This window comes from Dreissena polymorpha, chromosome 8 (genome assembly GCF_020536995.1).
Source record: "Dreissena polymorpha isolate Duluth1 chromosome 8, UMN_Dpol_1.0, whole genome shotgun sequence".
Classification (NCBI taxonomy): domain Eukaryota; kingdom Metazoa; phylum Mollusca; class Bivalvia; order Myida; family Dreissenidae; genus Dreissena; species Dreissena polymorpha.
Window position 1 is genome coordinate 77,175,408 of NC_068362.1, and position 21,402 is coordinate 77,196,809.

The 21,402-nt window shown below is 33.1% G+C and overlaps 1 protein-coding gene across 3 annotated transcripts; it reads right to left on the reverse strand.

The window, feature by feature from the left end:
* Nucleotides 1-207: 207 nt before the first annotated feature.
* On the reverse strand, nt 208-10,762 carry LOC127841489 (TM2 domain-containing protein CG11103-like). Of its 3 annotated transcripts, none has more exons than XM_052370335.1 (6): nt 10,621-10,762; nt 9,185-9,317; nt 7,143-7,233; nt 6,236-6,351; nt 3,721-3,809; nt 208-1,912 (listed from the first exon to the last, which is right to left on the reverse strand). In XM_052370335.1, exons 1-6 carry the CDS (start codon nt 10,625-10,627, stop codon nt 1,788-1,790), a joined length of 561 nt encoding a protein of 186 aa, XP_052226295.1. In that variant the 5' UTR covers nt 10,628-10,762; the 3' UTR covers nt 208-1,787. The 3 variants fall into 3 exon arrangements, with proteins under 3 accessions (XP_052226295.1, XP_052226297.1, XP_052226296.1); XM_052370337.1 differs by having other exon boundaries at nt 10,648-10,734; XM_052370336.1 differs by having other exon boundaries at nt 10,605-10,734.
* Between the last annotated feature and the right edge of the window lie 10,640 nt (nt 10,763-21,402).

A 21,402-nucleotide genomic window follows, 5' to 3' on the forward strand; every position in this document is an offset into this window, starting at 1 on the left:
CCTAGTCTTTATTGAACCCCTTTGTATGACGTACAGGGAGATATGCCTTAATTACCATGCATGTAAAAATCTGGCAAAAAATAGATGTTCTATTAAATTAATAGAATGAACAACTTATTCTGCAATATCAAACATTAACTTGATGTATAAGAATAATCTGTCTCCTGCTATTGGGAATTAATTTGGGGACAAACAAATAAAATCATACAGTAATCAGTACAATTTATTACATACATATATAACATCCATTTAATTACATACATATATATCATATAATATATTGCACCTTATTTCAAGTTGCATCCATGCACATGGAATATTATATTTTGGACAATTATTTTCCTATATTCCGACTCTATAATAAATCTGCACACATCAAATGACAGTAACATGGTAAGAAACAATCAAGAGACTGCTCGTGAAACAAGTGTTTTCCCTATCAATGACATTGAAAAACGTATCTATTTTCATGTCCAAATCGTGTATTGTACTCACAATATGGAACTTTTCAAATGTTCAACTTGACATTGATGGACGTATGGAGGCTTGCATTTAAGCAATAAACGTTTAACAATGTATACATTTACTTTACATGATTCATTCAGTAATAATTCATGCATTATGTGAGTATGCTAATTCATCCACAGACTTTTGATAAGGACAAATAAAAACCATTAATTGTTTAGTTCTCAACAAACATGTTTAGCCCCAAAAATGTTTTTTGTGATATACATAAATAAAATAACAATATGAACAAGATGTGTTTGAGCAACACTATGTCCCCCCAAATATATTTTACCTTGAAGGATGACCTTGACCTTTCACCACTCAAAATGTGCATCTCCATGAGATACACATGCATGCCAAATATCAAGTTGCTATCTTCATTATTGCAAAAGTTATGGCAAATGTTAAAGTTTGAAGCAAACCAACAAACAAACAAACAGACTGGGCAAAAACAATATGTCCCCCAATTTAGACTGAGGAACATAAAAATGATGCATATAATCATACACACAAATATAACACCTCTTTTACTGTAACAAAAATTAAATGTGACATTATGAAATGTGGTGTAGTGTGTTCTTTAAAGCAAACATCATGTGTTCAAACCTGTATATGAAGGTAAACAGTAATAACTGCTATCACAATGATCGAGTACTTTTAATAAACAAGAGATGTTTGTAAAACATCTTTGTAAAACATCTTTGCCCCTTTAAATGCAGCAAAGTTATACATATGAAGCAACAGTTAAGATATTTCTTCATATTGCATCGATCTGTGACCTCGACCTTTAATATAGAAATCGATAAGTTGTTTTTTTGGTTAAGATTAATTAGAAACGAATGTATATTTCCTAGCTTGAAGCCCTCTCTCTGTGAAAATGGTTTTCAAGTTGCCTAATCATAAAACCATTTGATAATCTAAGAACCAAGTGTATTTTGGATATTGTGGTAAACCGCATAGTTTATGGACAAAACGACTGCCTGACCGCCAGATAGGTAGGTGTCAAGCAAAATAACCCAACTTCTTCAAAGGAAAGCATTATTAACGCAACTCACTTTAATTTTCTACATAACAGGGCTTTTCATATTAATGACTTTAAACAATAAAATAAGGATGAGAAAATAACATGTTAAAGCCTTTAATGGTGACTTAATTTTAATAAATCCTCATCACACAGTTTGTGTCAATAGCAACATTTTATTATGCAAATACTTATAACCAGTGGCATAATTGCATGGAGTTAGCCTGTTTTTCTAAATGTTCACACGTCGGTTCCCAGCTCAGTAGTACGGGACCCAGTTGCTGTCATCTTTGGGCTTCAACATGCCAGTCACCAGTAGGCCAACATCTACTATCCACCAGATACCAACACCACCCAAAGTCAGCAGCTTCCCTATAGCTTCACCTGTCAATAACACAGTGAAACCTTAGAACAACAAGGGCATCCTTAGAACTGCCAGCATCTATCTGCTACATTAACACATGTTTGATAAGCCCTTGTCCTTAAGTGGTGACTGTATTGGGTTCGTCTTAGAGCAAATATATTGTAGTTCAATCAAGCACAGTAAAAAAACATGACAAAACATTACACAATTTTTAGATTATACATCTTTATTTTTTGTGGTAAATCAATATCAGGTTGTTTCACTGCAACAGGTAGCTGCCTATTTATTAAACTCGAGATTTATGTTTTGATACTTAAAGTGCTTTAAACATGAACATCAGCTTTTCATTGCTTGTGTGGCTGTGTTAGGTTCATGTGCCTAGAAGTAGGCTAAACTTCTTTGAACATATTTCTAAACGTTTGCTAGAACAAAATACAAACAAGAGATATGTTTGTCAGAAACACAATGCCCCCTAATGCGCTGCTTTGATTTTTGTTTACCTTTGACCTTGAAGGATGACCTTGACCTTTCACCACTCAAAATGTGCAGCATCATGAGATACACATGCATGCCAAATATCAAGTTGCTATCTTTAATATCACGAAAGTTATTGCAAAAGTTTAACCAAGGTTAAAGTTTGTGACAGACAGACAGACACATACAATGACAGACGGGCCAAAAACAAAATATTTTTTGCCCCCGAATCATTCAATCCGGGGGCATAAAAAGTGAATAAATTAATCATAATGTATTTTTTTTAACAGGATTTCGTTACCCACTTATGTAGTCAATGATTTCCAGTTGTAGAAGCGGAATTTTTAGTTCACTTACGCTTTAAAAAGTAGCCAATTGTGATGAAATATTTTGGATAAAATGGCAGAATGATTTTCCTGCCCAAAGGACTTAAAACCCTTGTTTATAAATAATAAACAAGCAGTTAAGACTGTATAAACGTTTATAAAAGCAGTAGAATCAGCAAATTAAAGAGATAAGAACAAGACTTTAACTCTGTACAAAGATAATGTTAACAGGAGATGTGTTTGTCAGAAACACAATGCCCCCTACTGCGCCACTTTGAAGCCATATCTTTGACCTTGAAGGATGACCTTGACCTTTCACCTTTCAAAATGTGCAGCTACCTTTAATATTGAAAAAGTTATGGCCAATGTTAAAGTTTTCGGATGGATGGACAGACACCATATATTTGACATTTGACCTTGAAGGATGACCATGACTTTAACCTTTCACCTCTCAAAATGTTCAGCTCCATGACATACACATGCATGCCAAATATGAAGTTGCTATCTTCAACATTGAAATAGTTATGGCCAATGTTAAAGTTTTTGGACGGACGGACAGACGCCATATATTTGACATTTGACCTTGAAGGATGACCAAACAAGAGATATGTTTGTCAAAAACACAATGCCGCCTAATGCGCTGCTTTGATTTTTGTTTACCTTTGACCTTGAAGGATGACACTCATCTTTCACCACTCAAAATGTTCAGCTCCATGAGATGCACATGCATGCCAAATATCAAGTTGCTATGTTAAATATTGAAAAAGTTATGGCCATTAAAGTTTTCGGACGGACGGACAAACTGACTGACACACTGATGGACAGTTCAACTGCTATATGCCACCCTACCGGGGGCATAAAAACACTTGAATTAAACCGATCATAAGGTAATGTGGTACATATGACTCTGTTTCATTAACAGTGCCCAATGTATATAAATATTGGTATCTTCATGTGTTAGGACAGCACCTGTTTAGAGGCAAAATATCACATACCAAGATCATGTGGTTTATTTTAAAAAACTTAACCTGTATGTCCTAAACAAAATCGGTCCACGCCAAGAAATCCCAGCAAGACGGAGTATATCAACGTCGTCACAAAGTAGTGGCCTGAATATCTACCAATACAGAAACAAAATGTTTAAATTGCCAAATATTATGCAATATACTCAATATAACAAAATAATTCCTGAACTCAAGTATCACTTATTTAAAATCTACAGAAGTTTGAACTATTTGAGCACGTGTTTCCCTGATATTGCGCATTATTTTCAGTCCCCATAATTTGAGAACATGGTGATTGGCAAGTCGTTCAAACCTTAAGATAGGTGTGGATTGTGGTGATATTTCCTCAACACATATCAACTAGCAGAAATGTATAAGCTTACCTATTAAAAACAATACTGCTGTCATTTAATTTTTTCCAAAGGAAAAAACTGGTTATTAGATTGGCGAATGTCGGCGGGCGGAACAAGCTAGGCGGGTGGGCGGGCTGGCGGGCGGAACAAGCTTGTCCTGGCCATAACTTTGTCGTTCATTGTGAGATTTTAAAATCATTTGGCACATTTGTTCACCATCATTAGACGGTGTGTCGCCCGAAAGAATTATGTCATTATCTCCAAGGTCAAGATCACAATTTGAGTTCAAAGGTCAAAAATGGCTATAAATGAGCTTGTCCGGGCCATAACTTTGTCGTTCATTGTCAGATTTTATAATCATTTTGCATATTTGTTCACCATCATTAGACGGTGTGTTGCGCGTAAGAATTACGTCAATATCCAAGGTCAAGGTTACACATTGAGTTCAAAGGTCAAAAATGGCTATAAATGAGCTTATTCGGGCCATATCTATGTCATTCATTGTGAGATTTTAAACTCATTTGGCACATTTGTTCACCATCATGGGACAGTGTGTGGCACGAAAGAATTACGTCAATAATTCCAAGGTCAAGGTCATCACAACTAAAAATATATCTATTTTATCAGTTAAATCAGTTCAGTTTTAGTTGTCTCCCTTTATCTGACTTTTTTCACATTGAAAACCTGGTTTTGTGACAATTTTGTCCCTTGTTATTAAATGTATTAACAATCCTTAATATTGGTATTAAAACCGTTAATAATGATGACAACTTAGCAGTTGTATTGTAATTATACTTCATTTTTCATTAAACAATGTATAATTATTTTTTATCCCCCACCATAGGCAGATGGATATCAAATTTGCCCTGTCCGTCCGTCAGTCTGTCTGTTCGCCTGTAACAAAACTTTTTAGGGCTAAACCTTAGAAACTATATAAGATATCAACTCTTTATTAAGAGTTATTGCCCTTTGGCTTTGTTTTTGTATAATTAAATGTTTCAGGGCTCAGATACCATGCAACACTTCAACATTGAAGCTTCATGGGTGTAGTGATATTAATGAGGGGAAGTGCCATGCTTAAGAACCATACCCCTTCACTTTCTTAAAGTAGAGTTATTGCCCTTTGTTGTTGTATGATGGAACTTTTCAGGGCTATATCTCAGATATGATTCAACATTCTCAACATAAAAATTCATTGGTATGTACAAATCTATGGATAGAAGTACAATACACAAAAACCATAACTCTGCACTGTTTTAACTAAGAGTTATTGCCCTTGGTTGTTTTTGTATGATAAAACTTTTCAAGGCTATATCTCAGATACGCCTCAAGATTTCGACATGAAACTTAATGGGTATGTAGATAACAGTGAAGAGAATTGCAATTCATAAAGTATTGAAGTGAAAGTCTTATACATTATTTGCTGATTTAATCTGCAATACTGTACCTCAAGCATTTTTACTATACCACCTTTGACTAACGCTTATCCCCATTAACTTCTACAGCGCACATGATTCAGGGAAATTGGTTGCAGCAAAATTTCTTTTCGTAACAATCATCTTCACATTAAGGTTATTCAGCCGTTAAGTTTGAACAAAATCAACCACGAAGTTGAAGAGGAGTTCAGTACACATAATGTGAGGGAAAACACATTCAATAGTAAAAACAGCAAACAGGTAATACTTTACATACCCACTACAGTCATTTAGTTAAAGTTTGAGCAAAATACACCAAGCAAAATATTAAAAGTTGAAAACACAAAATCTTCAAACTATATATTCTGTAGTGAAAAAACAGGCAAAGGGACTTAATTTATCCAAAACTTGTCCTTGCCAAAATTCCCTCATTTACACATTAAGGTCGTTCACCTGCGAAAGATTAAGCTAGATCCACCGAGTTGTTCAAGAGGTGTTGAAAACACAAGCTTCTGAATGGACAGACATGTGTGCTTACTTACACAAGAGCTCTTTTTCTAAATTTGCTAAAATTGTTGCCAATGAAAAATCTGGCAGCCAATCATACTATTCAAATGTTAACATCAATAAAAATGTTCAAATACTGTAGTTTTTAAATGCTTGATATAAATGTACCGTAGTTGTCTTACATACTTGATATACATGTACATGTACAGTAGTTGTCTTACATACTTGATATACATGTACATGTACAGTAGTTATCTTACATACTTGATACAAGGGAAGCCATCCTTGAGGAATGTCCGGTTGCCATAACAATGCACTCCTGGCAAGGCCTCACACCACACCTTAGCCATCTGCACGTCCTCGTATCTATCGCCTCCCCACTGGTTTAGAGACACAAACAATACATGTGATTTCAGTAACCTTGAATCCATTATATGCAAAACCATATATTATCTGTTTATTTCAATAGAGGGCAAAATTTGTTTAATATAACGAAAATGTTTTGGGTTTTTCTTTTGATTTCTTTTTATCTATGACTTTCAAAAATATATATAAAAAGATCTACAAAGCACTGGTTGACACCCTTCAAACACATGTTATGTTTTAAATGTTTTACACAATCATGTTCTCTGCAATACATGTACCTCTCAAGCTCTCTTTGTTTTCCGGTAAATTAAGTATCATTTAATATATACCTTAAAAACTGTTGAATTCATGCTCAACAGAAAAAACAATTGAGTCCTTATCTCTACATGAGAAATATACACTGTGAGAAATAATGCAAAACATTATGCAAGAAAGAGTTATGGTTTATACTCTCATCAACATCAACATATAGGCAGACAATGCTATGGCTTTATGCACTGCCCCCAAGGATTCATTCAGTGACATATCAATTTAACCTTTTACCACTTAGATACGTGTTTTTAAACATTTGTAATCACTTAAAAAGTTAAATATAACTTAAGAACTTTCTTACTAGATTCAAGTCTTAAAGGCTTCATTTCCAACCCTTAGATACTGATGAGCAGCAAACAGCATAAAACCTGAACAGACAGTGAGTTAGTCACAGGCTGTTCTGGTTTTAAGCTGTTTGCACAAAGCCATTTTCATTTTGCTTCTGAGTTGGAAAGGGTTAAGATATATGGTTGAATGTTCAAACAAAACTAACTTTTGTGCAGCCATAGCCATCAAGTTCATTTCTTCTGGTCTCATTGCCATTCAAGTCTTCTGGTTGACTGCAGTTCAGGAACTCCATTGGTCTTGAATGAATGATACAATAGAATTGACTCTCCAGAAATAAATGATATAAATGTATGAGCATTTAATGAACAGTATGGGTCAAAAGTCTTTGGAAACTGACTAGTCACATACAACAACATGTACAAGGAAAGAGTGATGAAATATTTTAAACTTAGTACCACTTATAAATAAATAATGAAAAACTATATGCATGTGTGACGCAAAGATTTTTGGGTTCGAAATTTAAGTATCCCGTTTCTTCACTGTAACATCCCTTTGCTTTACATTTGCCAATTAAACAGTATGGAGCTGTTATTTCTTGTAATTCACAAAGTCAGTTAATTGTCTTTTTAGAAATGATTGATTAAGCATTGTAAAAACATTTGATATTTTACATTTTTAGAAAAATTTCTTATAAAATCCTGCATTTAAATTCGTCCTTTTTCTGTGGCAGTGAAAGAGAAATTCATGATCGGCAATATCCGTAGAGTACGGCAGGCATTCTGAAGGGTTCGTTATTTTTCAAGTCCATTGCTAAAATGCGCTTGATTTGCCAGTATATACAGGCTTGCACATTGGCATGTTCGTGACTGGCTGTCCAGCTAGCGCACTAGTTGGTACACTCGCTTGTCATCTAGTCGACCAGGGTTCAATACCTGTTCCCGGCAGCATGTGAGTTTGGTTGGTGGTCACCATACCGGACAGGTAGGGTTTCCTCCAGGTACTCCAGTATCCCCACACAACACAAGATCACACAAAATTAAAAAAATCTTTCAGTAACAATTAATAAGCTTAAAATAGCAGCTAAAATTCAAAATTCGTCTTTTGTGAGTCTGGTAAGTTTAATTGTGTAGGAGTGCTGGGGCACACTCAGCGTCCACACATTATGCCTCTGGCTCAAAAAGGACCTCATAAACTTTGAAATAAACAAACATGCTCGTAACTCCTGCAGATGCCAGATGCAGGACAACATCTGAAGAAAAGGTACAGTACTCTAAAAAACAGTTCTCTGGAGCATTCGAGAAAAAAGGAATGTCTTCAAAAAGTGCTGGGTAAATGCATTGTCTTCAAACAGTGCTGCCTAGAAGGCAGACGTCATGTTGCATGTGTAGAGGGTCTTCAGAGGGTTGTAGTCTGTGGTAGTTGTACAAGTGAGTGGCGGATGCTTCAACTAGGGCCTTGGGGTGATGAAAACGTAGAGGTTCATTGTAGTGTGATGATATTGAATGTAGAAGATTCGTTGAAGGCCATGGGCCCCTTTTTGTTACATTGTATATTACTAGTATATTTGTGTTGACTGTATTTTTGTTTTGAATCATAAGGTACATGTAGGCAGCCTGAGGAAAATGATTTGAATGTTTTTTTTGTGTAATTGGCCTTCCCTGGGCTGAAGGCACATTGTGATTGTGCACACACCCCTCGGTGGCTGCCTCAGGATGTCGGCCTAGCGCTACACATGCAATAATCCTTTATCAAACATTCAAATAATATGCACCTTAAGATTGCATGAATAAATACCTTATTTATTGATACACTAGTAATAATTCATGAGGAGCCAACTCTGTTACAAAGAGCAAAGATAGTTTTACAGAATTTTTAAATTATAGGAAATTAAAGGTCCAACAATATGTGGACATTACATAAAGCCTCGATAATATTTGATATGGTTTGTTGCTTATGCAGTCTAAGCAACATAGTTACTGTATTATGTGAGAAGACATAAAATTCTGATAATAAAAAAACGGTAAAGATTGTACATATAAAGATCTATTGAGTGTACTTTAATTTTTGATAATAATAAAAACAATAATATAATTATTATTATTTTCATTTAATATATAATTTGCATACATGTACAGCAAATCATAATTGTAAGTTTTCATACCCTTAACCTACATGTATACAAATGCGCAAAATTCTGTTGGTAATTATAAAGTTTTGCCACTGCATGATTTATATGGCAAGACTTACAAATAAGAACAGTAAACAAGTGGTGACTTGGGTTTGTAGTCGGTGCAATCATCATAGCAGTCATCTGTGGCCAGCGCAATTCCAGACAGCCACAGCAACACCCACAGGCTCACAATATTCATTGTTACATCATCTAAAAGGATAAAACAACAGTCAATCCAGCCATTTTAAAAACACCATTATTATGGGACTGTCTCATTGGTTGTCTTACAGTTGAAACAGACTTTGCCATGAGTACATCTCTGTCCAAGATCCAACATGGTCTGACTTAAAATAAAAATTGTGAATCACAGAAGTGATAAACACGATAACAGTAGTGTTGTTCAAGACCCCTAGGACTAAGGTCAAGGTAAGAGTTCAAAGTAGAAACCAACGTAGTAAATTAACCTAGGCACTTTTTCCTGAGCACTATGTTGGTCATCTTATTAACATTTTGACACTTTGAATTAGTGATAAGCAAGACTGGATGATGGGAGAAAGGGTCACACATTAACCCAGCCCTTATGTCCAAGGTCACGGTCGCAAATCAAAGTCCAAGATGACATGACACCCAAAAACTTTTATTTTAAGCCCAACATTGCCAGCATTGATGGAATTTATGTTTAGAGTGTTGTGTGCAAGCCAAGGTTCTAGCCCTAGGTCAAGGTTTTAAGTCACAAAACAATATTAACAAACTCATTCTTAACACAGTAACACTTTGACAGGAAAGTAAAATTTGCACAGCATGGATTGATTTTCATACAATTTGTTGGCTAAAGGGATAGAGCAATTTTTTTCCAGAATGGATTGATTTTAAAACAACATGTCCCAGGCCTAAAGGTTTGAGAAGTTTCTGGAAGTTTGTTGAAGCCAAGAATTTAAGATCAGCATGAAAAAATAAAAATGTACTAGACACTTTTTCATTCTCTTTCTCAAAAGGGTTAATAAAAACATGCGATAATTTCGCAGGTCTGAATCGGGACTTTCCATAAAAAATGTTGGAACATTTGACCCCAAAGAAAAACTGTCCAGTCTGTGAAGTAAACAACATATATTTTTAGGAATGCCCCAACAAATTGTCTTGAATCAGGTAAGCTGGACAAATATCCTAAAAGCAGGTCCGTCCAACCAAAACCGGGACGTATGCTTTTTGGTTGTCACAATAAAACTTGTTGACGCTTCAAAATAACTTTGAACTGCAATACATGAAATATATTTTACGGATTCATTTAAATCTGGACAACAGGTACTCTCTTCATTAGTCAGATTTTTTCAACTTGGGTAAAATTGCAGCTGACAATTGATACGAGTGAATATGTTCCGGGCATCCGAATAGATTATCCTAAATACCTAGCAAGTATACAATGCATCTTATTCTAAATGTATATTGCAGTTAATCGTCCGAATAATTCAGATGATTATTAAGGTATTTAATACATACATAATCAAGAAATAACTATCCATAAATCAATATATCCACACACTAAAGCAAGCTTTTGTTAATAATTGTTCATTTATTTTCTTGTTGTTGTTGTTGTTGTTGTTATTTTGACAGTTTGTATCGGTAGGACTAAATAGCGAAAAGAGAGGAAGCGAGACAATTCACCCCCACTCTGGATCAGCAGACGATTTATTTAATAACGGAGGAATCCGAGATAGCCGATGTATCACGATTGAATTCACCCCCAAGACAATTCACCCCTGACCCCCAATCGCACATTCTCGGCCCTTTCCGTCAAACATCGGATAAGTACCTCGAAGGAGATAGTATGAATACACATTTCGGAAGCGGTATTGCGGTCTACCTACGCGGGCCTACGCGAATCAAAATTACATAGTAAAAACAAACATGGCCGGTTTTGCGAGTTGTTTACATTTTGCAAAGATGAAAATGGGGATTTTCTATGCTCTGAAGCCAGAGCAAGTACAAACTCTACAGGAATTATGGACGCCGTCGTTGTTATTGTTTTTGTTGTTGTAACATTCTTAGAATGGTATCACGTGGGCGGACTACTTTCAACCCGTATTTCTCCCGAGTCCGATTATAATAATCTGCGAGGGGTACCGAATGCCCTGACCCCCAGAAGACAATTCACCCCCTAGACAATTCACCCCTGCTCCCTGGACAATTCACCCCCAGATATTTTTTTGTTTTCTTTTTCTGTTTGTTTAGGATTTAGTAATTACGAATAATTGTTTTCTAAGGATAGTTATTTGCATTTTATTTATTTTTCATAAAGTTCTAATGAAAGCATATAAAGATGTTCACAGAATGTCTTTCTTTTTTTCCATAAAATAACTTTGCAATTGAAACATAAGTGTGCTTTTTATCTATTGATTTATTTTTGTCTTATTTAATAATGTTTTTATTAATTAAAACAGTTTATATTTGTAAAAAGTGTATAAGAAGAAGATTAACGGTAAGCCGCTGTTAGATTACTAGCATAAACTTAAAACCTGTCATTACTTTGTATTGCATTTGTTTGCATATGTTTATGTATAATATACAATATATATATATAAATATAAATATATATATATATATATTTATATAACATTTAATTATTTCTTATTATATATAAAAATAATATATATGCATTTTATAAGAAATAACAAAATGGTATAAACAAAATTACATATTTAAACAACAACAACTTAGGGGTGCCGGTCAACTCGTCCCCAAGTCAACTCGCCCCGCTGTAAACTCGTACCCATTTTGGTCAACTCGTTCCTGTTTTTTGGTCAACTCGTACCTACCCGAGTCAACTCGTACCCGACATTCAGAAATATACAGAAGTAGGTGTATAATGGTCAGTTTATAAGTCTAAATCATAGAGATGATGTCTAATTTTCTCTTAATGTTTTTTTCCCTTGAATAATCTAAGCAGACGATTGTCAGAATTAACGTCTCGTTCATAGGTTGCGGATATGTATAAAGCAGGGAAAGGGTTGATGAAAATTGTTACTTGTAATCGGTGTCTTTCACAGGTTATTCGTTTTTAAGGGTGTGAAAGGTGTTATTTACAGCGTACGATAATTAATTGCCTATTATGATTCAATTAAAGTTAATTGGTAGTTAAATGATCAAGTTTTACTTTAAATAAATAAGCATGTTTATCACGAAACATTGAATTTTTATAATGTCCCTTGAATAACAAATGATGTTTTTAACTAAACGGATGTGTCATTGTGTCCATGGTGTAAAACTTATCATTTTGTTTCTAATGAAAGCATAAAAAGATGTTCTCAGAATGTCTTTTTTTCCATAAAATTACTTGCAATTGAAACATAAGTGTGCTTTTTATCTATTGATGTTTGTGTTTATTATAAACAATATCTTATTATTGTTTTAATGACATTAAATATTTTATCATGTGTTTTTGTTTTATTTAATAATGTTTGTATTAATTTAAAAAGTGTATAAATAAGTAATAATGGTATTGGATAGATTATTTGGAAATAATCCAATGTTTTTCATTTGATAAGTTATGCAAGATTTCGAAATTTTCATAATATTACTATATTTATTTTTAAATGGGAAATATAATAATAAAATATTTGTCACATAATCACTCTACAAAGTAACAACAGCTAAAAACAACCTTTTTCACACCACTAAAGGTAACAATAAACATATAATCTGTCAGGCATTCAGAGCTGATGAGGGTACTTTTTATCTAGTAGTAGAGATAAGGCTATTACTGAAGGCCCAGTAAAATCGGGCTGTCCATTTTATGGCCGTTTTCGGCTTTTTTATGCAGAGTTTTATGTTAAGCAGTGTGCTCGGGCAATGGTTTATAACCGAAGTCCCGAGGGTAAACAATCCCATTAGTCAGTCAGGCTATTACTGATAGGGGTTGCTTAGAGCAGAGACGTAGATAAGGCTGTAGTATGGAATGAGTTAACATACTGTATGATTGAAGTGGACTTGAATTGATTACAATTTTTGTAAAAAATACATTTCAGAACATTTTTCAATTTTGTCAATTTACCAAAACGTGAAAAGGCCCCTTTGAATAAAAATAATAATCAAAATATCAGGTGTACAAAAATGGCATTTCTTTAATACAGGTATTACCAGGTATTAGAATTGCCCAGCCTAACATAATTATTTGCCAATGTGTGTAACTGAAGTCTTTGTTTATCTGTTTTGACACTTTGATTAATCTGTTTTGACACTTTGATAAAGCCTTATCAGGGGTGTGAATGCTTGATTGTAATACCTATTAATGGCACGCTCCCAACCAGATTAAATTTCCTTTCTTTAATAAAGACTTTCTGATAAATTAAACCATTGTATTTTATTAAATTAATTATCCTATCTTACATGAATAAATAAGTAATTGTGATAATGTAAAATTCTAAGAATTCAATGAAACTAATGAATCGACTTCATTATTTGAAAAAGGACTTATAATTAAATAGTAACCTTATAATATTATTTAAAACAAATGCACAAATATTATACAAAATACTTAATTTATTTTAATTGTATGTGTTGTAACACAGTTTATTTAAAAATACATTGGTTGAATTGCATTTGACAACAATCACAATGTCATCTTTCATTTACATACTTCATTTATTATTTTCACGTCAAAATTGTGCTGCAAAATCAAAATTATAAACCCAAAACATCTGCTCACAACTTATTTTCAAATATGACATAGCATAACATAACATAACATTTATTAGGCATAAAACAGCATATTGCAAATTTATAGCCTATACACGGTATGTGATTGTGAGAAAGCAAAGACATGGTACATGTATTTGAGAAGTACAACACAAAACGATGAATACGAATAGTTAGGTAAAACAAAAGAGAAAAAAAAGACATGTCAAAATAATTCAAAGAATAGAATCAATAATAATACAATGATAATTGCTTTATCCAAATATATATACATTAGGCAAATGGAAACAATAATCATAGTTAATACGGTTAACTTATTATTACATCTGTTCTAATAAACATACTAAATTGAAGGCATATATTTTATATTACGTTACATTTGACCTTAGTTTTAGGGCAAAATAAACATATTTTGATAGGTTATTTAATACCTTTGTTGATTTTGATGACATTAGAATTTCGAATTTGTTCAATGTTGGCCAATGACGAAAGTACGGTTTTAGGTATTGTTGTCTAATTCCGTTATATAGGGGGCATACTAATATAAAGTGGAATTCGCTTTCTATAGCATTCATATTACAGTAAATACACTTCCTATTTTCTTTTGGTATGTTTTCATGACGACCTTTTTCTATCGCTAGATTATGTGCAGAGATTCTGAATTGTGTAAGTGATATTCTAAATTTATTGTTATTAATGCATTTTAAATATTTTTCCGTTTCAAAGTCATATTTGAAATATCGGTATGCTGCCAGTCTATTTGAGTTATTTATATTTGTGAACCAAGTCTGTTTATATATATCCAAAATTCGAGTTGTTATTATTTTTAGGTCGTACTCGTTTGGGATATGCGTATTTTGTTGCATCCATATAGAAGCTAATCCTATGTGTTCGAGAAGTTCTTTAATCTGATAAGCCCAGTTCCTACCGGCATATGTATTATTACTTTCAGCATCGCTCTTAAGCAAATTATTAATAGATTTTGTCAGTAGGTTGTTGTTCGGATCAATGATTTTTAACCAGTATTTAACTAATGTCAATTGTCGTTTTGCATACATTGGGTATCTACCTAATTCCCCGTAAAGTCCGTCTAGATTTGTGGATTTTCTGACTTTTAGTATCTTACGTAAGAATTTACAATGTATGCGTTCGATATCTTTTCCTTCATGAAAGCCCGATGTTTCGGCCGCGTAATTTAATTTGGACCCAACTAGACTGTCAAACAGTCTACATTTTTCGTCTATGTTTAATTCAAGTTGATTAAATACTGTAAACAAATTGTGTAATGCGAATTGTGAATGTTGAGCGATATGTTTTTGCGTACGGTTCCAGTCTCCGTTTTTGTAAAGATTTACCCCCAGATATTTAAATGAATCGACAATATCTAATATTGTGTTATTTAATGAAAAATTATAAAGTGTATGTCTACCTTTTTCTTTTTTGTTTTAACTGTTAATTTCCACTCGCTGCAGTAATTTTCTAAATCTTTAAGTAGCGATTGTAGTGCGTTAGGCGAGTGAGCGAATATGACCGCGTCATCAGCGAAAAGAAGTATGAATAATTTAGTATTCTCAAGAGTAAAAAGGTCATCCATATTATCATTAAAACTTGAAACAATATCATTTATGAAAAATAAAAATAATAACGTTGAGCTTTGGTCGCCTTTTTTTGCCCCAATATTCGACTCAAATAGTGATGTATATATTCTTTCATGCCGGACACATGCTTTGACAGAGTTATACATGCTCCGTATGGCGTTTACGAATTTTGTGCTTATGTTTTCATTAATAAGTTTTTGGAATATAAGGGTTCGGTCTAATTTATCGAAACATTTTTCGAAATCTATGAAGGCACAATATAGCTTTTTCCGTTGTTTTTTGTATAACAGATTGCAATACGAATATGCAGTCTACTGTAGACTTTCCTTTCTGAAAGCCGAATTGGTTTTGTATCAAGTTTTTATGTTTAGTTGACCAGTTTGTCAATCGATTTAGAAGTACTGTTGAATAAATTTTTGCCAGAATATTAATAAGGGTGATACCCCTATAGTTTATTGCATCCTCTGTATCCCCTCCCTTGAATATAGGTATAATAATTCCTTCACCCCAGGATTTTGGATATTCACCATTTTTATACATTCTGTTAAAAAGTGCTAATATAAATGATGATAATTCCGGTATAGTATTTTTATATATTTCTGCGCATATCTTGTCGATACCGCTGCTTTTGTTATTTTTTTTTCGTGGATAGCAATTGTAACCTCTTCTAGCGAAATGTCCTTATCTAAGTCTGGATCTGACCTTGAGGGATTATTTTCGCGCGATCTATTTTCGGTATTACTCCTATTGTCAGAGTATAATTGTTTAAAGTGTTTAAAGAGTGCCGTTGTGTTTAAATTGGTTGGGCTGTTGTCTTTCTTTAAATACTGTTTTTTAATGGTTTTCCAGAATTCTCGTGGCTTATGTTTACTAAGATTTGTGAGATTATTTTTTTCTGTATGCATGAATTTTTGCTTAGCTCGGCGTTTAGTGCGTATATATGTATTTTTCGATTTGATAAATAATTTTCGGTTATGTTCATTGGATCGGTCCTTTAGAAATGTATTCCTATGTTTATTAAATTCCGCTCTGGAAGTATAACATTCCTTGTTAAACCATGGTTTTTTTATTGTAGTGAATTTTATTATGTTTTTTATTATTTATTTCGTTTTTTCCAAACACCTCTATTGCACTCTGTTTTAAAATATTTATAAAGTCGTTTGCTACCTCGTCAATGTCGCGCTCGTTTAAAATGGACTGTTCGAGTGAACACAATTGCGCTTTGTATTGCGATAAGACATTCTTAAACGGGTCTATTTTTAAGTCGTCCCATTTTATTTTGTAATCACATGAGGCTTCGGATTTGCTGCCTTCCTCGTCGGCAGCGTGTCTTGACGCGAGACTAAAGAGTATGCCCGAATGGTCAGATAGCTCATTTGGTTGAAGTATTTTAAAGTTACTTACAAGAAAAATATCTTTTGGTTCTAAAAGTAGATAATCCACCAGGCTGCTACCCCTATGTGAGTGAAAAGTGAACTCTCCTACATTTAGGTCATCGTGTAATCGCCCGTTACCAATAATGAACGAAGTCGATTGGCAGAGCTCAAATGAAAGCGTTTACCATTTGTATCAATCACGTGGTCTTTGCTAGCACGTGGTGAGATGTAAACACGGTTTGACAACTCTTCATCGTCAATGTACATGTCAAAATCTAGAACGTCGCATACATTTGAACATCTACTATTTAAATCTCCTGTGATAAAAACTTTGCCCAGATTTTTATATCGCTCAATGTTACATAGGGTTTCGAAAAAATCTATATTATTTGTATTAAGGCTCGAATTTTTTGGAGGAATATAGATATGACCTATGTAAACATCAATGCCTATGTTGAAGAGGGATTTACAACATTTTATCCAAATAATACCTGCTTGATTTTTTTCTATTACTGTAATTTTGTTTTTTAAGTGATGTTTAAAATATACAGAAATACCTCCGCTATAACGTCCTCTACTTGTGTTCGCACTCTTATTTCCATATAAATGATCACAAATAAATCCATCAATATCAGAGTTGATGAAGCTGTTGTTATGTAACCAAGTCTCTGATAGAAATAAAATATCACATTGAGTTACAGTGTTCAGAAAGTCTGTGTCGTCGATTTTTCGCCTTAGCCCATTTATGTTCCATGACAATAGTGTGATGTCCTTGACGACTCTCAAAAAAATGGGCATTGAAAGGAATATAATCAGTTTTTCAGTGAATCTTTTAATAAATTGTCGTGTGCAAAAAACTTCCTACTTTACATAAACTCACTATGTTCATAATTTGTATATTGACCTGTGCATATGCATGTGCCAGTGCAAATTTACACATATATTGTTGTTGTTTACAATCTAACAAAATAAAATTCGGCCATATATGGGTCAAACAATGTTAACAAATGAACTCAACATAAAATAAGAAATTGTATCACCTGGACATAATGTTGTTGTTTTTTTAATGTTTGCTTGAATACGCTATTTTTCCTTTTAATTTCGACACCTTACATAAGTTTTTAAGGAAGTTAACACATTGTTTGGAAATTGAAGGGATTATTTTGAAGCTTTGTAGCCGAGAAAAAGTTTTATCGTCAAAAGAATATATATACATTTTATACCGCTTGTTTTACACACATATTTTGTGGTGTATGCTTTATTATGATGTTACTTTGTTGCCAATATACATGTTGTAGTGCATATCTGATATCGTGAAATGATATCGTAATGAAATTTGTTGTATATATACATTACTGTGGCCTACTGTTGATTGTGATAGAAATTCGTTGTATATTCGTCTGTCGGTGGCGTCCTAGCATAAGAAAATAGTGCATCATTAAGAATTTTAATGCAGGCTCCTCGAGTGATTTTTTTATTATAAAGATAACTTTGCACAGGACAACATTTACATAGGAATAGTTCAGAGGTAGGCCATACATGGGTCATAAAAAGATAACAATACACTGAACATAAAATTAGAAATTGTTTCATTTGAACATTGCGCTTAATTATTTTTTTTAATCTTTGTTCGCTATTTGCCTTTTAATTTCAACACCTTGCATAAGCTTTTAAAGGAGATAACATATTGTTTGGGAATTGAAGGGATTATTTTTAGCTTTGTGGTCAAGTAAAAGCTTTATCGTAAAAAGAATATACATATTTCATACCGCTTTTGTGCGTAACTGGCATTGATGGAATTATCACTAAATACGCATATGCCAGCTTTATATCAGACTGTACTTGTAACGAAATTTCGAAATTTATGATTGCACAGGGTTTATAGATGTTAGAAAAGTAGATATTTGATCTATTCGATTCCAGCTTTATATCAGACTGTACTTGTAACGAAATTTCGAAATTTATGATTGCACAGGGTTTATAGATGTTAGAAAAGTAGATATTTGATCTATTCGATTACTTTGATTAACACAAATTGACATCTATCTTTAAATAATATACCGTATTTATCCTACTGTATTGCTTTAAATATTTAAAATCTTATATTATAAATGATTTCATTGGGAATCAGAAACGGCAATTAATTACTATCAATGTATGCGGAACACGTAACCATCTTTTACCCCAGTGAATTGCTTTATTTCTTAGGAAAATTAACAACAGTAAATGCTAACAGAAATATATGTTGTTATGCTTTAAAATAGATACAAAGTTTTCAATAATTTTACTAAAATGACATGTGTTGAGTTGAGCATTTTATTCATTTACATTAACTTACATCTTTATTAAAAAGTTAATTAAATAAATATGGTGCTGAAAAGTATTCAATCACGTAAGTTAAGCATGTCGAATCAATATTAATATGTACAACTTCAACTCTATTTTTACTCTTGTCTAATTGTATTGCTTTACACTATTATGTTTATATGTACAACTTCATTTATATGTAAAATTGGCGACAATTTAATTTCATTCGATTCCAATGAACGTGTAAACTATACTTATTCAATAATAATTACGTAAGCATTCTTGTTGAGATTTGCAAAAACACAACGAGATGTTTTCCTATGTTAATAGAAGCCATACCAGCTTTAGGATGAATTTGTGGCTCATTTCGTTTTCTTGTATTTTTATCTTGTTAATAAATTGATACGCTGTATGTGCAAACTTGCAATTGTAATCAAAAGAAGGCTATTAAATACTTGATATATGTCTATAAATAGCAGGAATCGATACTACACCATCTCGGTCTTATTTAAATGAGCTATTGACTATTTTTTTTGGCTATTATTTCTATTAGAAACACACATTTCTGAATAAAAATACTTGCTTTAAAATGATCGTTTTTGTAACATGTTTTGTTTCATAATATATGTGAAAGTGATTTTGTGACAATGTGCGTTAGTTTACTCATTAAAAAGCTTGCTTTTTTGTATATTACTGAAGATCAAACACATGTAAAGTAAAAAAATGCACAAAGAAAAGGCCATACAAATTGTGTTTCCATCAAACATGACACAGTTAGGTATTTTTGCAAATTAAGCAATGATTAAATTAGAGCAATATTCAGCCTAAGCTTTTATTTGATATTTATTAGTTCCTTTGAATATAAAAAACGTTTGAATATGCCAGTGGATAATTCCTGGTACACTTCTCATTAAACTCAAAAATGAATATATCAACTTTTCAGATCAACACAATATTGAATTGTTATTTAGACATTAATTTGTTTGCTAACATCCTCTTATTTTCTACGTCAGAAATTAACAATTATTAGTCTCCTATCTTTTCACCTGAGGGTACTATATTTTTTACGTCCGCATGTCATGTCTGTCTGTCCGTCTGTCCATAAGTCGTCAACATTTGTTCCTGTGTTTTCTCACACGGTACTGGAGATACTTTGTTGAAACATTGCATTCGTAAAACGGGTTTTGTGCTGATTATGAATCTCTTCTTCACAATATATTTAAGGTCAGGTCGCAGTTTATACAAATAACACACCATTTAAAATTGAAAAGAAACTCAAACGAGCGCCCTCGATTCGTCATAAAACTTTGTGTACACATTCATATAAAGGTTTCTCAGATTTCTGTCCGTCAATTTTGTCTACTTGACATCAGTTCGTCTGTCTGTCCGCAAAACCTTAAATAATTAGAAACGTACATGCAAATTAAATAAAACTTGATTCTGCGATATCTAAAAAATTCTTTAGATTCTTGGACGACACATTATATACCTTTAAAGGACCGTGTGCTTACAAAACCAATTGTTGTAATTAATTATTAACTACCTAAGATACGGGCAAGACACCTAGTATACGTATGTGTGTTCTTATGCCAGTATGTAAATGCCTTCCTGCGTTCAACCATCCGCCCGTCTCTCAGTCCGCAAAAATAAAAATACTCGAAAATTACATAGACTATGATATGTTAAACATATTGAAATTGATAACATAATTTATTATTGGAGATATCAAATATACGTTACCAATTGCTAGAAAAGAATGAGACGATGTGATTCGATAACTTAAAATGTAGATTAGAGAAATCATGGACGTGTGTTGATGCGATTAATGTGACGGTAACATGAACAATCTTTTTTAATGAGCCCCCAATCGGCTGGTGAATGATTAAAGCACGCGATGTTTTGAATATATATTTAATATTAATATATATTAATATATTATATTTTGTGTTTATCATTACACATGTACATATATAGCGTTATTTGAAGGTAACGCACATTTGTTAATTGCAAGGGTTTTTTAACTGACCATAAAGTGACTCCGTTATTTCGTTTAATTCTGTCAAAGACTTGCTGTGTAAACATTAAATACCTCTTATTACAATAGTTGTTTAAATGATTAAACATGTAAGAACATCTCACAAACTTTAAAAGATAATTATTACAGAGAATTAAATTGAACAAATGTGTTCGATTCTGTTGCCAAACATGATGTGAACGTTTCGACTAAAGCAAATATTTTTCACAAAACATACTTTGTTATAAATCCATGTCAAACCGCTGTCAATAATAGTTATTCAATACGGGTATGTATAGGGAAATGTT